Raw genomic sequence first — 17,116 nt, forward strand, 5'->3', positions numbered from 1 at the left:
TTCCAAGGAGTGGCTGGTGGGTTTGAACTGACGACCTTGTGGTTAGCAGCCAAGCTTTTGACCACTGTGCCACCAGGGCTCCTCTGATGCTCTGACGGACACCCTAAAATACGTATTTTCTGGCTTGAGGCTGGTGAAGCATTTGAGCAGTAAGGTGCTTTTACTTTAACTGACGAAGAAAAGGACGGAAGAGCCCACTGTGGTGCAATAATATATCTCTGTTTAACTGCTGGGCAGGTTTAAGCTTGTTTTCTGGCACCGGGGGCCACGGAGACAATACAATAAGCTCTTAGGAAGCGCTTCCTGCCGTAAGCACGGCGCTCTGCAGGTCAGCAGCAGGGCCGAGCTGTGTGCAGAGCAGCAGAGCTGAGGAGACCCCTGCCCCCTGCACACGCAACACACTCTGCCCCAGCAGGGCCGAGCTGTGTGCAGAGCAGCAGAGCTCAGGGAGAACCCTGCCCCCTGCACACGCAACACACTCTGCCCCTCGCTGGAGGCGATTCCGGCCGAGGACAGAGTCGTCCTGTGTGGTAAGCGAAAGGCCACAGGCATTTCCCTTTAGCTGGCACTTTCAATTCTCTTCCCCACTCACTTTGACAAGTTACAAGACTGATTACAAATTTTAACTGCATTTTCTAGCCTTAGGCTCTCTTGGGAAGCTGCCTACAGAGTGAAATCTGAACCCAAGCAGCTAAACAGGAAATGAGCAAAGGGAGGAGTCAGAGGGAAGCTGGGTGGTCAACAAGCTAACCGTCCAGTTGCCACAGAACACTACGTAACTAACGTACTCTTACTCTGGAGAAAGAGACGGCGTTTCCTACCAGTCCAAAGGGAGTGTCAGGGAAATACATGGGAAGTCAAAAGGGAAAGGATGCCAGGTAAGCCTGGAAACCCATCTGCAGAAAGGGCGCCCTGCCCACTTGTTAAGTACAGGCGTACAAAAGAAGTGTTATGACTAGAAAGCCGAGCTCGTTTTTGCTCTGGGTTGTTTTAGAATACGGAGTCTAATATGTTTGTTTTCAAACTGTCTGAAAACCTTTACAAACTTTCTTTTCCACAAGCTCTTCACTGCCATTCTTCTCTTCTTCAGAGGGTTTTCTCTTTGCTCCTTTCCCTTCATTCTTTACCATCAGAGATATCGGAGTCGGAGTGGTGAGGGAACCTAGAAATAAATAAAGGGAAGCCAGGCAGAAACACAGCTGTAGACTGTGAAAAAAGAGTAACTACCAGACTAGACTCCACCCCAGCCCTAGAAAGGAGGACACTGCCAGCAAGGACCAGCACGGGGCGCACAGGTGGGCGCCGTGGTGACGGCCAGCCGGGAAGGGAGGCAGTGCCTATACGCACAGCTGGTGTGAGAAAACAGTAAGACACTGCCTCAAAGAAAGGCTTCTAAGTGGTAAAGATACACTCATGTTACTCTGGGCTGTCACATGGTGTTTTAAGGCCACAGGCCCTTCTTGATCAACAGGGAGGTGTCCAGAATCTGCAAATAAACTGATATGTCCTGGGCAAGTTCAAAAAAAGTAGTAAATGCCAAAAAAAGGCTTCAAATGTCAGGCTTTAAGAACTTTGTGTATCCTGAGAGGCACAGCAGGGCAGCTGACCCCATTCCTGATCGCCAAAGGACGAATCTGTACTCAAAGGCAGAGCTCCAGGCCCGGCAGTGACTACGAGGTGTGCACTGTAGAAAGCGCAAAGCCTAGGTTCGCAGCACAGTTCTGCCGCTCACAAGAAGACCTGCGACTTCATGGCAAGTTACTTAATCAACCTGCCTACCTCAGTTTCTTCATCTGTAGTGTGGGAGAGTAGTGTCATCTCAGGAGTGGTTTGAAATCAATGGAGACAAGGTATGTAAGGCATCTGTCACAGTGCCCGGCATATCAAAGTGCCCAACAAGTGGCAGCTGCTGTCACAAGGAATGGCCCTAAGAGGTTCTCAGCATTGAAGCATAAAGCATGCCACCGTTTATTCGACCTACTCTCTGCCAGGCATCTGAGAGCTGAGGAAAAACAAGGCAATGTCCTGGCCCTCAAGGAGTCAATTACGGACAAACATTTCTGCAACTATGAGGCATAATACACACATCCCATCCCACACAATAAGGCAAATTAACTGAGAGTCTCATGGTGCCTCCAACAGAATCTCTCCCAGTGGCCTATCCGTTAGCGTCTGTCACTGTTTGTGTCGTTTTCCCCATGTGTATGTAAAAGTATCTTCCTGTCTTTCAAATTCCAAGAACAGAGAAATTCCTAAAACTTTGCTGTTGACTTATAATCTAGTCACATTGTAGTCAGAGAACGTGGTCTGCATATGAAACTCATTCTTTACTGAGACTATTTTTACGGCCTAGTGTGCAGCCACCTTTGTAAATGGTTCTTGGAAGTTTGAGAAAAATGTGTCTTCTCAAGCAGTCCAAGACATCGATGCAAGACTACGTACAGTTGTACGCTAACACCCACAATACACTCTGTGAAAGCGTTGTGTGAACACCAGGCAGTTCCCACTTAGAAATGTCCGACTTACGTACAACCTGTAGTTACGAACCAACCCCATAAAGCCTGTTATGTTAAAAATTCGCGGTATATACAATCGTTCATAATAACAAATGGGTGCTACTTTGTGACACACATGCAAACATTATCTCTGTATGTCAACCTTTCAAGACCCAAGTATTTTCTCCTTTGAATTTTTTGTTCATACTACATGTTTTTACTAATGGAAGGCATGCTGATTAAAAGACCAAACTCAGAATTTTTTTTATAAGTTATGGATTTTGATACCCATTATGTGGGACCATATCTCCCAGCAGACCCTGGGACGTGGCAAATACTGGCGATATGAGTCAAGAATAAAATCAATTTTTTAAAACTTTTTAAAATTTTATTTCTTGAAAATTTGCAAAACATGAGGTAAAGCATGAAGGCACCTGGCAGTGACTACACTTACATTTTATTCTAGTCTCCTTCTTCTTAACCTTTTTATTATTTTTCATGAAACTTTTCAAAATATGCTGCAACGCATTCTTCCTTACTGTAAAATCAGTACTTACAGACCAAATACATAAAGCCAAGGGATTTATCATCTCAGGAAGATCAACACTACAACGCATTCTTCGTTACTGCAAAAGTGGTACTTACAAAGGCCAAATGAAACCAAAGGAATTAGAAAATCTCAGGAAAATCACCACTACCATGGATTCTTCATTGTAACAAGAGCAGTGCTAACAGCTAAGAAGCAGGAACAGCTGCCCGGGGACACCGCAGAGCTGCTCAGAGTGGTGCCGTCCACCTGCTACACGTGGAAGCAGTAACTGGGCCCTGGGACTGAGTGCAGGGAAAGAATAATCTACAGCAATTCGGCCTGGTGAAAAGTACTCCCTCACTGTTTTACTCCTCACTGCAAAGGCACCGTTTACTGTTCAGAAGCTAGAAAAGCAGTAACAGCTGGAAACAATGAATGGCGTCAAGGAGAAGATGGCCACGATGACGAACGAAGGCTGAGAATGGTTTATCCGTAAGGACATTCTCATGAGAACTGGGAACACAGTGAGGAGCCTTCTCTCACAGAAGTAAAGCCAAACCTGTCAAAAGTTTAGAAAATTCACACATCCAGGTGACATCACCTAAAACAATGCTCGGTCTACACAAACACCAGGCTCCAACTCAGGGGTCTTGAATTTCACTAATTTCAAAAGGCTCCCACCTTGAAGCTAGACGAAGAAAATCGGCTATCTCCTTCCCAAACCGAACTCCAGAGGCATAAAAAGGGGTCGATATAGCGTATGCCCCGTGGGTCACAAAAGGATTTTAAAGATGTTTTAGCGTATCTGCAAGTGTTTCTGTAATGTTTTTTATGCACAGAAAGTACATTATAAGCTATTAAGGCCACATTTGACTAAATGACGTTAGATATGAACCATACCTAGATATTCCAACTTGTGGACAAACCTGACTTACGGACTTAGGAACAGAACTCGTTCATAAGCTGGGGGCTCCCCAAATATATGTATTATACCCCATTATACGTCTGGCAGCGTAGTCGCTCTGTATACAAGAGACATGAGGTACGTGTGCTGCGTGTCGGAAGCTGTTTCATTTGCTACTTCCAGTTACGTCCGCTACATCCCATGCTTCAATTGGGATTTCTGAATCTATACTTTATGGGACCACTGATGTGTCGCCTGAACAGACACTATGTGGCACATACCTATATATCCAAAAAATCAGGCTCATTCATAGCGGTGCTGAGATGGTCTAAATCTTGACAGTCTCTTGCCCTGTTGATAACTAAGAGACAGCTATGCTGAATTTCCTCTCATTTATCAAATCTGTTAAGCGCCTTGTTTGCACATTATTAACTTTCATTGTAACTAAAAGTACTACCTTTACTGGGAAGGTTTCAGGCTGAACTGTGACTATGAGAACATTGCTCATTTTATTTGGCATGGGTCCACAGCCCTGGAAATAAAACTTTAGAATTCTTATGTAAGATGATGGTAATAATTTCCCTAAAACACAGCAACTGTACTAGGTAATCCATACTTTCTATACCATTTCCAATGATTTTACAGTAATGAGCTAATAACACAGAAAATCCACTTGAAATGTACCAAGTACTTTATTTGACAATATAAGGAAAGTCTCGCAACCAGAAGATGAGCGCATGTGAGAAAGGATGGCCAGTGTTCACGGCTCCTGCCCTGGAGGAACTTCACAGAAGAGGAAAGTCTCAATGACATCGAGCAACAACCTATCAGTCACTATGACAACATAAAGGATCTGTTCTATTCCTCCCTTCTACTTAACAGGGACATTATAAAAAAAGTTTAAATGAAGAACACCAAAGACACAGGGTAATTAAGAGCCCAAGTGACAGAAAGGGCCACATAAACCAGAGACTACATCAGCCTGAGACCAGAACTAGATGGTGCCCAGCTACAACTGATGACTGCCCTGACAGGGAGCACAACAGAGTACCCCTGAGGGAGCAGGAGAGCAGTGGGATGCAGACCCCAAATTCTCATAAAAAGACCAGACTTAATGGTCTAACTGAGACTAGAAGGACCCCGGGGGTCATGGTCCCCAGACCTTTTGTTAGCCCAAGACAGGAACCATTCCCAAAGCCACCTCTTCAGACAGGGATTGGACTGGAATGTGTGATAGAAAATGATACTGGTGAGGAGTGAGATCCTTGGATCAAGGAGACACATAAGACTATGTGGGCAGCTCCTGTCTGGAGAAGAGATGAGAGGGCAGAGTGGGTGAGAAGCTGGCTGAATGGACACGAAAACAGAGACTGGAGAGAAGGAGTGTGCTGTCTCATTAGGGAGAGAGCAACTAGGAGTACGTAGCAAGGTGTATACAAATTTTTTGTATGAGAAACTGACTCGATTTGTAAACTTTCACTTAAAACAGAATAAAAAAAAAAAAGGTTTACATTTACAGGAGCAGGTAGAGCCAAAGCTAACAGGCTCAGCATAAATGAAATCAAAGTAATAATCTGAATTTTGGGGATGGGTAAGAAGGGACTGGAAAATAGTTAACGAAGGTCTTAAATTTCAAGAAAATCTTGGTCCATGGTCTGTATCAAGGTCTCCAAACCAGTGTCATTCAGACTTCACTTAAGATCAAAATTCTTTTTAATCTAAATGGCATAAAACAAAAGGCCCACTTATCTGCATGGGTTCTGGGATGTGAAAAATATTTTATTAACTATTTCACACATTTGCAACACCTGTTGACACATGTGGGCCTGTCAGGACCACAGCAAGGAGAATTAGAACAACAGACTCGGAGATTTAAAAAAAAAAAAAAAAAGCTATCGACAAAGTTTGAAATAAATTACTGAACTCTTTATTGGGTTTTGTTTTTATTAAAGTCAGCTCCAACAGGCTGAACCCCAAGAAGAAAAATCATCACCGAAAAGCTGTATGCACCGAAGAGCTCCTCTCTGCTTCCAGCTGATGGTCCCTACTTAAGTTGTACTTAATAAACCTTATGCTGTACCATGACTTAACATCATCCTAAATTTCTGAAACCTGTAAAATATTATGTCCAGTAAAGCCTGTGAAAGCCGGAATCTGTGTAAGTCACACACCTGTCAGAGAAGAGAAACACAAATGTTTTCCATTCAGAGAGCGACAGAAAACTGGTAAGACTGTACCCTGTCACAGACGGAAAACTCGTGAGATCCAGAAAAGCTGAGTTCTGGCTCTCACAGGCCTCACTGTATTATTTACAACAGACCCTGGAGGTTTTTTTTTTTTCCTACCACTTACCTGAATCACCACTGCCAGCAGGTGGGAGATCGTCAAAAAGCAAAGGTGCCCCTGGCCCTGAAACACAGCAGAACGCGCACAGTGAGCCCACAAAAGCTGTACCCGGCTTCAGTGTCAGACTCCATCCCACCAGGACACCTACGTAGGGTCCATGAGAGCAACTGAAACCTGTGTCAATCCAGAGGAGCTGAGACTGCGGTCAACGGTATCTGGAACCTGTTTTACTGTAAAGTCCTGCATCGTCTCAGAGGAAACAAATCTGCCTTAAAACATTCATTTTATCTCAGCTAATCAACACTCAAAGGAGCCAGAGAAGACGGCTCGCCATGTTGACGCAGCGCTTCTCAGGGCTAGCAGCCAGTGGATTTTCTGCCTTACCTGATGCCTTACCTGATTCAAAACTTAAGACAGTCCAACACCTAAAACATCTGCGTGTTGAAAACGGGGGAAAGGGAAAAAGATTGAGACCACTACAATCCCAGGATGAGTAGAGACGTTGACACACACCTGGGAGAGCCTGAAGACTGTACCTGAGTCAGTACTGCTGGCCGGAGGGAGGTCGTCAAAGAGCAGAGGTCCCTTCTGGGCATCTTTCCCTGAAACACAAAAACCCTGTTTAGCGAGCGCCGGGCCACAGTCCAGGATGGACTTTCCAAAGCAGGGTGCTCTCCCTTGCTCTGACACAAGCGCACTACTCAAAATTTCCCCTCCCTAGTGGACATAATTTCATTAAAAAAAAATATTGTTCTTCCCAGCTATTTAACACGGGCAGTTAATAGACCAACACCAAATCCACTGTTGTTGATTCCAACTCATAGCGATCCTATAGGATACAGTACAATTGCTCCCCAGGGTTTCCAAGGAGCAGCTGGTGGATTTGAACCATCGACCTTTTGGTTAGCAGCCGAGCTCTTAACCACTGAACCACCAGGGCTCCACCGACAGTTCTGGTCCACGTAAACGCAATGAATAGTGCCCATCAAGTAGTTTAAGGGTCATGAAGAATTTTAAGGAAAACGAGTACCTTTCTTGATAATTTGATTAATAAAAGCAACAAACACCTTAAAATATTTCATTACAAGAGAAATCCTGGAAGAAAAACCCTGATTCTAGAGCAAGGAAACAATAATTTTGTTCAAGACAGAATTTCAGAATCAGGGAACCCTTCTCTTCAAATGTCTACAGGTTTTAAAAACACTATTTCAATAACTTCTGAATTAAGCAGCAACTAGAATCTCAAACACTGAGCATGGAGGTGGTAAGAGCCTTGGGGAAGAAAGTCTGTCTTAACCTGGTCCCTCTCACACCAGCAATAAACACCTCTGGAAGATAACTCGGGACAAAGCCAGGGACGCTCTGTACCTAAATATCTGAAGATTCCTACCCTCAAAGTGCCTGTCTTAAATGATTCACGTCCAATTCTCCTTTTCCATATAAAATTCCACCACCAGTCCTTATTCTCTAGCTTTCCCCCCAAATTCTATCCAAACTATTAAACATATGGAAATGAACCGGCACACAGGAATTTGGGGTAAACTAGGGTTGATGACAAAGTCTCCTCCTCTGGGCTTCGACACACAGGCTGTGTCCACCTCTTGTTCCTCAAAACTCAAGTACTGAAATGTACCCACTTAAAAACCAATTCACTTGAAGAAACAAATCCAGATGCCCCAAGAGCTTCATCCATATTGTCTTTTTGCCTCCATGTAGAAAAGAGCTGGCTATCAAATCTACTCTGGGAAAAACAAAAACTTTAAATGTACAAGCTCCAAGAAAGGAAATTCCTTCAGGGATCTTTAGGTCAGAAGTACCTAAAACACCTAAGACACCCCCGATTTAACAAAACATATCTTTTGCTTTGTACTCCTAATGAAAATGAAAAATACCTGCTCCATTAAACTGTTTTCTCATCCCTCAAGATTTCTCTAAAGAAATTAAGCAACTGCAAATACTTCCATTTTTCTCCCAAATGACAAAAGGACTATGGAGTCTAAGGCAAAAAAACAGCCACTTCCAAGAGGAGCTGAGACTACCCTGGGTCCAGCAATGAAGAGGTCCCTTCTCCTAGGAACTCAACGGGACAATCACACCGCGTTCACAGACGTTGCAGGGGAGAGGCGCCCAGCCAGCCACCAGCCCTTCCCTCTGTGCCAGTCAGAGTTCAGTTTCTGAACAGACCAGCCATCTAAACCAGGTCTGCTCCACTGCCACTGTTCTACTCTTACCTCCAGTACCCAGGTTAAGACATCCTCCATTCTGCAAGTGTTCCTCACAGTGGTTTCCAGATTGGCACTAGCCAGGCGCCTCTCCTAGTGTCCAAACTTCGCTTTGGACACAATTCTCAGTCAAAGATAGTGCCTCGCACTGAGAACCACCCCAGAAATTATACTGAGTAGAATAAGCCGATCACCACCTTCTTTCCCATTCTGGAATACCATGCACGGTACTTTGGGATCATTTCATACTTTTGTTGGCCACAACTGAGGATGGTTTATGAAAATGAAAATGGCTTACAAAATGACACTGCCTGTCAGACACTGCTCTAAGTTCTCTACATATTTTAGCTCATTTAGCACAATAATCTTCTGAGGTAGCTACTGTGATTATTCTTACTTACAGAAATAGAAAACGGAAACAGGTGAAATACGTAACCAAGACCACTGACCCAGTGAGGTGTAGAGGGCAGTCAAACACAGGATGGCCGGTTCCAAGTGCTTACTCTCGGCAAGACGCCACACCCTCCACACAACCACTCCGTTCTGTGCCCTTACACGGGTCATCTCATTTAACCCAACAACAAGCCTTAAAGATAATCCCCAGGCTCTTTAACGTCGCTGGAGTACCTTTCACATCACCAGAAGGATCAAACTTAGAACAGTTTACATCTGGGTTCTTAAAACACACACACACACACACACACACACACACACGTAAACTGTAGGTCATAGTTTGCTAGAGAAGGGAACTTCTCGTTAACCAGAATCTTATATTTTACTTCAGATAAACATCACTGGACAAAGTGTGACCTTGATTCAAACTTTGGAAGAGGTCCCAGAGTCCTAAATAAAGGACCCTAAAGTCGCTATGAGTCGGAATCGACTCGACGGCACTGGATTTGGTTTTCGGTTTTTAATAAAGAGTGAAACAAAACTGAAAACGTTTTTTCATTAATCTTATCTAGAGTTTTTTCCCAATAATTATCAATGCATCTTGATTACATGTTTGAGCAAGTTCAGACTGCAGAAGTTGGTAAAAGTCTTCCACTTCTTCATCTTTGGCCTTAATGGTTGGTGCGTACATTTATTAAGTGGTCTTCCTCGTAAGCGTGTGGATATTATTCCATCACTGACAACTCTGTTCTTCAGGACAGATCTTGAAATGTTCTTGTTGACAATGAATGCAAAGCCATTCCTCTTCAATTTGTCATCATTGGCAAAGTAGACTCTATGATTGTATCTGATTCAAAATGGCCAATACCAGTCCATTTCAGCTAATGCCTAGGTTACCAATCTTTACACATTCCATTTCATTTTTTACTTCCAATTTTCCTAGATTCTTATTTCTTACATTCCACATTCTGATTATGAATGGATGTTTGCAGCCATTTCTTCTCATTTTGAGTCATACCACATCAGCAAATGAAGGTCCCAAAAGCTTTACTCCATCTACCTCACTAAGGTGGACTCTACTTTGAGTGCCTTCCAACCCAAAGGGCCGGTCTTCCAGCACTATATTGGACAATGCTCTGCTGCTATTCATAAGGTTTTCACTGGCCAGTTTTTTTTTTAGTAGATCGTCCAGTCCTCCTTCCTAGTCTGTCTTAGTCTGGAAGCTCCGCTGCCATCTGTCCACCGTGGGTGACCCTGCTGGCATTTGACATACCGGTGGCAGAGCTTCCAGCATCACAGCAACATGCAAGTCCCCACAGCACAACAACTGACAGATACGTGGTGCCCACGGAAGCAGCAATCAAGAAATCAAATGACATATTGCATTGGGCGCATGTGCTGCAAAAGACCTCTTTACAGGACTAAAAAGCAAAGATGTCACCTTGAGAACTAAGATGGGCCTGAGCCCCAAGCCACGGTGTTTTCAGCCACCTCGCATGCATATGAAAGCTGGACAATGAATAAGGAAGACTGAAGAAGAATTGATGCCTTTGAACTATGGTGTTGGCGAAGAAGAACACTGAATATATCGTGGACTGTGACAACAAACAAATGTGTTTGTGAGTGTTCTCGTTGACAGTGAATACAAAGCCATTCCTCTTTAATCTGTCATCATCGGCAGAGTAAAGCTATGACTGTATCTGATTCAGAACGCTCTTTAGGAGTGAGGATGGTGAGAACTTCGTCTCGTGTACTTTTGGACGTGCTACCTAGAGCGACTGGTTCCTGAAGAGGGACATCACGCTTGGTAAAGTGGACGGTCAGTGAAAAAGAGGAAGACCCTCCACGAGATGGACTGACACAGTGGCTGCAACAATGGGTTCAAGTGTAACAACAATTTCGAGGATGGTGCAGGACTGGGCAGTGTTTCCTTCTGTTGTACACAGGCTTGCTGTGAGTTGGAACCAACAGGATTTTTTTTTCAATTATTTACACTCTGAAGTAAAGTGTAGTGGAAATTGCGTACTATGGTGATATACTCATGAAGTGCCCTCAAGCTGGTCACATTCGGGTTAACGAATCATCACCACGTACGACAAGGCAACAAGAAGACCTTACAATACTTTGCCTAAACTCATCTTTATACCTGAATTTTCTTCTCAACTACACAAGCGGTACTGATGTTTTCCAAACGATGCCCGAAAACCAGTTGACATCGAGTTGATTCTAACTCATAGCAACCCTACAGGACAGAAGAGAACTGCCCCATTGGGTTTCCAAGAAGCACCTGGTGGATTCAAATTGCCGACCTTCTGGTTAGTGGCCTGAGCTCTTAACCACTATGCCACCAGGATTTCTAGTCCAAACCGCAGACGTATTTAAAAAGAAGTCCCCGCCCACGAACTCCCCAATCTCAGTAACAGTTCGGCGTATGCTTTTCCACTTTTCCTTTATGCTCACGTAAGAGCACACGGACTTTTAAATCTCTCAAAGCTGAAGTCATACTTTACACACAACAGTGTTCCACTGACCCACAGGCAGGCACCAAGCCAGCACACCTGGATCTAATTCTTTCTTTCCATAGGATTCCATCTGGTGACAACCTACACACATCTATCCAATTTCCTTACTGTTGAGCATTCAGGCTGTTTCCAGTTTTTCATGCAGCAAATAATGCCACAGTATACATCCTTAGAAGGAGCACTGGTGGTACAGTGGTTAAGCGCTCAGCTGCTAACCAAAAGGTTGGCAGTTCAAAATCACCAGTGGCGCTGCAGGAGAAAAGACCTGGTGATGTGCTCCTGGGAAGGTTACAACCTAGGAAATCCTATAGGGCAGTTCTACTCCGTCCTACAGGGTCATAATGAGTTGAAATTAACTCCATGGCATTGGGTTTAACACATCCTCACACATACATCCTGACTTAACCTGCTAGACTACCAAGCAAAGCGTGTGAGCAGTTTGAATTCAACAGATGCCAAACGAGCTCCCCCCATTACAGTAACTCCCACTCACAACAGTTCTAGGAAGATAACCACCTCTCTACATCCTCACCAACACATCACCAATTTTCACTAATCTGATGGGGTTAGAAAAAAAGGTGGGGGGGTCTGTCCGTGATTCTGATATTTCCCTCCTCAGCAGCTGGGGAAGCGAGGTCGTTCCTGTCCGTGGCCATTCACATCTCCTCTGCGAGCTGCCAGGATGCAGCTTTGGACCACTTTCTCTGGCTTTTTCTTATTAAGGTACATGAACCTTTTGCTTATTAGGGATGTTAACTTGTCGTTAACTGCCGTCAAGTCAGTTCTGACTCTCGGCAACTCTCCGCACAGCGGAACACGACACTGCCCACTCCTGCACCATCCTCACAATCGTTGTTACGCTTAAGCTCATCGTTGCAGCCACTGTGTCCATCCATCTCATCAAGGGTCTTCCTCTCTTTCGCTGACCCTCAACTTTACCAAGCATGACGTCCTTCTCCAGGGACTGATCTCTTCTGATAACATGCCCAAAGTAACTCTTACTCATGTGTACTGCAGGTATTTTCTCTCAGTTTGTCTTTCTCCATGTGTTATCTTTTGTGCTGCAGAAATCTGTGATTTTTTTCATGGCCACATCCATTTTAATTTTTTTATGACTTGAGTTTTTTCTTGCTTAACTTCGAAGTTTTACTACTGTTTTAAGTTTTCTTCTACTACCTTAACCTTTATTCTATACTTAATCTGGGAATTTTTTTTAAAGAAATATTTCTAAGATGGCTTGGACAAGCAAATATTCATTTGGTCTTTGATAGCTGACAATCAGTTTTAAAATGTACTTACAATGAACAACCCAAACCCACTGCCATCAAGTCAACTCCAATTCACAGCAACCCTATAGGACAAAGCAGAGCTTCCCCGTAGCGGCTAGGGTTTGAACTGCCGACCTTTCAGTAGCGACCGAGTGCTTAACCACTGTGCCATCAGGGCTCCTTGTACTTACTATACCAAACCAAATAAGTGAAAGAACCATCCTGTAAAGCTTAAACCAAGCTACTGCCAAAAGCAATTTTAACCGTGGCACCTATAGTGTGTTTGGATTGCCAAATGTAAACTGACAATCTTAAAGACATTTAAGCCAGCACTTTCAGGGGTATGGCAGCCGAGAAGTTCCATTTCTGACATGAACAAAAGCATTCCTATACATATTAAAAAAAAAAAAAAAATACATATTAGTGGGTATATATATTTTAAAAACCTGATTCACTCAAGATCCAAAACCTGTAAGTACTGAGATGAAAACTATTAATGTAGCACAATACCGGAAAACATTTAATGCATCCTTTCTACACTTTCTTCAGACCATAAAAATCAAGAGGCTTGGGGTAGGAACCTTAGCGTCATGTATAAAACAAAACAAAAATTGAATTAAACAAAACATACTTGATGTGGCCTGAGCAGGGCAGCAGGTCCTTTGGACACTGCGTTTACACAAAACCCATTTAGGATTGCGTTTTGTTTCCTTTTAAACAGCTATTGAAATTAGCAGCTCACACAGGAATGGCTACCAGGTCCAAGGCGATGACTTTGCGCTCTACACCACGCAGAGCCGGACGTGGAGAGTATGACCTCACCCTCAGGGAGACAGAAGATGCAAGGTTGGAATCTGAAACCTGTCTGATTGCATTTCCCAAACACCCCTTTCTGGGACTGAGAAAATGACTAGTTTTTTGCTGTTGTTTTAATTGTTCCCTCATTAGCCTGGAAATTGGGGGCACTCACATGTCAAGCGGGAAGGTCATGAGGGATAGTGCACAGTTGAGTGGGTGTCATCCTTCCATTTACTTTACATAACCAATCTTTCATTTAAGCAATTTTTAATTTAATCAATTTATCAAACGATACGGTTTTCTGAAATGAAGTGTGTGTATGGATAAATGAAATCACAGTACCTTCTTAAGACTGGGGCAGAGGATTCCGTTCCTGTTCAAATGATCTTTTTTTAACCTATTAAATCTCAACGCAGCTAACTGCCCGTTAAGGTCACTTCGGTTCCCAATTCTGTCAGCTACAAATCCAGAAAGCATACCCTCTTTGTTTTATAAAGATTCCCAGCAGGGCAGGACCTGTGACTCTGCCAGTGCCCTCACAGCTTGCAGGGGGCAGCCACCCCCGGCATCCTGTCATCTCGGCCACTGTTGGAAGCTCGAGGCCGGAGACAGCGGCTGGGTGTACTCTCCCCACTGTTATCTGGCTACAGGCTGTTTAGGGAGAACCTGTAAGACGTAGAACTGTCAGGGTGTATGTCAGCTCAGGAGCCCCTGGGTGGTTCAAACGGTTAACGTGCTCAACTGCTAACCAAAAGGCTGCAGAAGAAAGGCCTGGATATCTACTTCCAAAAAATCATTGAAAATCCCATGGCGCTCATTCTACTCTGACACCCAGAGGTCATATGAGTGGGCATCAACTCGGCAGCAACTAGTTCTCACTGGTGCCCTCTCAAGGGTGCCTTCCCTGAGCAGACGCAAATTAGTTTCACATAAAAAACAATGAAAATAAAAACAATAGGTTGGCAGGCACATTTGCGAAATCCAAACTCTATTCCAAACACACCCAATGCCACTGAGGTGATTCCAACTCATAGCAACCCTATATATAGCACAGAGTAGAACTGCCCCATAGAGTTTCCTAGGCTGTAATCTTTACGGAAGCAGACTGCCACATCATCTTTCTCCCACAGAGCAGCTGGTAGGTTCAAACCCCCAACCTTTGGGTTAGCATCTGAGCGCTTAACCACTATGCCACCAGGGCTTCTACTCAAACATATTCAGATAAACATCACACTCCAACAACAGTGTAAAAAGAAAGACTGCACATGTTAAAAAACAAAAACCCGTTGCCATTGAGTTGATTCTGGCTCATAGTGACCCTACAGGACAGAGTCGAACTGTCCCAGAGTTTCCAAGGAGCAGCTGGTGGATTCGAACTGCTGATCTTTTGGTCAGTAGCCAAATGCTTGATGACCAGGGCCCCACATAAAGTCTGAAGTCTTTACCCTCTAGACTAGACCTGAGGTTATCTTTGAAATGAAGGTCTGAATCAAGTTCAAAGACTCAAGGCCCAGCTATTTGGATGCTTCTGTACCATCCGAATGGTCAGTGGGAAGAAGGAACAGTGCTTTACTGGGAAAAAGGCAAATTCCACAACGGCCCTACAGGCTGGTCACGCACATGTGACAAGCCTACATCCAGGCCCCGAGGAGGGCAGGACGAGCCCTTTAGAACCCCATGCTCACTCACCCCTCACACACACTGGTATGCTGTTCAGGCAAACTGGAGACCTTGGCATCCCCCTTCAAGTACTTGTTCATTTGCCTAGATCCCTGCTCCCCACTTTGTCAACCTCTGGCCTACCCATCCTCGGGGGTCCAGTTCAAATCCGGCCTCATGCCAACATCTCCCTCAGGGGACAACAAACATCACTCCTCAGGGCAGACTGCATTTCTCAGAGTCACGAACTTCTGCTAGTGGGTGGTGCAACGGGTTAGCAGTTCAAACTCACCCAGAGGCACTTGAAAGAAAGGCCTGGCAATGTACTTCGAAAAGGTCATAGCTGTGAAAAACCCTGTGAAGCAGAGTTCCCCTCTGACACGTGGGTTCACCATGAGCCGAAGAGGGCAACCAGTGGTGCCTTTAATCACGATCACTTGCATTCAGAGTTAAACTCTTAGAGAGCAAAGGCTGAGGCTTATTCACTCTTGTATTCCTACAACACTGGTCCCCAAACAAATGGAATCACCTGGGTGACTTAAAAAACAAACGTAGAACTTGCCCAACTGACATATGTTTTGCTACATGTATTGTCAACACCAACCAAAAATAATAATAAATCACTTAAGAAATCAAAACAAAACACTGATTCAGGGCTTGGCTCCAAGTGCCCCGATGGCCTGAGAACCTGGGTTCGTCCGCAAAGTTTTCCAGGCTTTCTGCCACCTGGGTCTGGAAGCGAGGCCGTCGACTTCGAAAGGCGACGGAGTTCAGCGCTAACTAACCCGGAGGAACCGCCGCCCACGAAGGCACAGCGCGACGCCTTAACCCGTCCCGCCGCCGGCCCGTCCGGCGCAAGGCCGCCCCGGTCAGGTCGCGGGGCAGGGGCCCGCCAGCGACCGAGCAAGGACCAGGCGGCCGTGAACCGTGAGGCCAGAGCACCGCGGGCGGGGCGCCTCCTCCTCGGCCCCGCAGTCCCCGGGGTTAACGTCTCTGCGGCCGGGAACGCACCCGAGCGAGGCGCGCCCGTCCGGGCCCCGACGGCCAGCGCGGAAGGGCCCCGGGCCCCCAGCCGCCGCGCTCGCCCGGGGCGCTGGAACCCGGCCCGGGGCCGCCGGAAGCGGACGGACGGGCGTTCGCAGGGGCCCAGGGCCCACGGCCGTCCACGCCGCCCGCCCGCCCGCCCGCACGTGCCGCACAAAGGCCGCGCCGGCCGCCGACGGGCCTTTCCTGCTACGCAGCGAACATGGCGGCGGCGGCTCTCGGGGCGCGGGGCTCCCGGCGGCGGCTCGGGCCCGACGCTGCAGGCCCGCTGCCCGGCTCCCTCCCGCGGGCCGGGGTTGCGCTTACCGGCAGCCGGGCGCGGCGAGCGCTCGGGCTCCGGTAGGTCCCCGAACAGGTCCATGGCGGCGGCGGCGGCGGCGGAGGCAGAGCGCAGCCCGCGAGCAGCGGCCGGGCTCCACACCGGGCGGCGGCGGCTGCGGCGGGGGCGGGGCGGCCGGAGCCGTCAATCCCCGGGGGGCGGGCCAGAAGCGCCGCCAATCGGCGCGAGGCGCGCCCGGCCGCCCCAGAACCCTGCGCGCGGGGGGCGGGGCGCCGGGAAGGGGCGGGACGGCGCGGGCGCATGCGTGGAGGCCCCTTTGCGCCCAGGCCAGAACGTGTACCGGAGCGGGCGGAAGTGACGCAGCCCGGCCGCCATGTTTCTCGCCGAAGCGAAACCCCAGGGGGCCCCTCCTGGTTTACTCGGCGGGGATCTCCTGTTTTGTCGGGGTTTGTTGGGTTCCTGGACCAGGAAACGTTTCAGCCTGAGGACACCCGTAGTGGCCTCAGTGCCCGGAAAGGCTTTGTGAGACTTCTCACATCTGTCGTTTCATCCGCAGATCGTCTCCGTTTTAGAGATTGGGAAACTGAGGTTAGCACGGAACCCCGCAGGGTGCAGGATGGGCAGGAGGCATCTCGTGACCTGTCTGCACCCATCCA

At 46.5% G+C, this 17,116-nt stretch overlaps 1 protein-coding gene across 5 annotated transcripts in view; it reads right to left on the reverse strand.

The window, feature by feature from the left end:
- The window catches only part of ILKAP (ILK associated serine/threonine phosphatase), a 36,112-nt gene extending 19,488 nt beyond the window's left edge, over positions 1-16,624 (reverse strand). Inside the window, exons 1-4 of one of the 5 annotated variants that reach the window (XM_049888557.1) lie at positions 16,487-16,624; positions 6,811-6,876; positions 6,281-6,337; positions 1,037-1,162 (exon numbers count right to left, since the gene is read on the reverse strand). In XM_049888557.1, coding sequence (XP_049744514.1) covers positions 1,037-1,162; positions 6,281-6,337; positions 6,811-6,876; positions 16,487-16,541 — 304 coding nt within the window. In that variant the 5' untranslated portion in view covers positions 16,542-16,624. Of the gene's footprint in view, positions 1-1,036; positions 6,338-6,787; positions 6,877-16,486 lie in introns of those variants that run through there. The other 4 variants (XM_049888561.1, XM_049888558.1, XM_049888560.1 and 1 more) reach the window with 4 other exon arrangements.
- Positions 16,625-17,116: the final 492 nt, after the last annotated feature.

The sequence above is a fragment of the Elephas maximus genome, chromosome 6, assembly GCF_024166365.1.
Source record: "Elephas maximus indicus isolate mEleMax1 chromosome 6, mEleMax1 primary haplotype, whole genome shotgun sequence".
NCBI lineage: Eukaryota > Metazoa > Chordata > Mammalia > Proboscidea > Elephantidae > Elephas > Elephas maximus.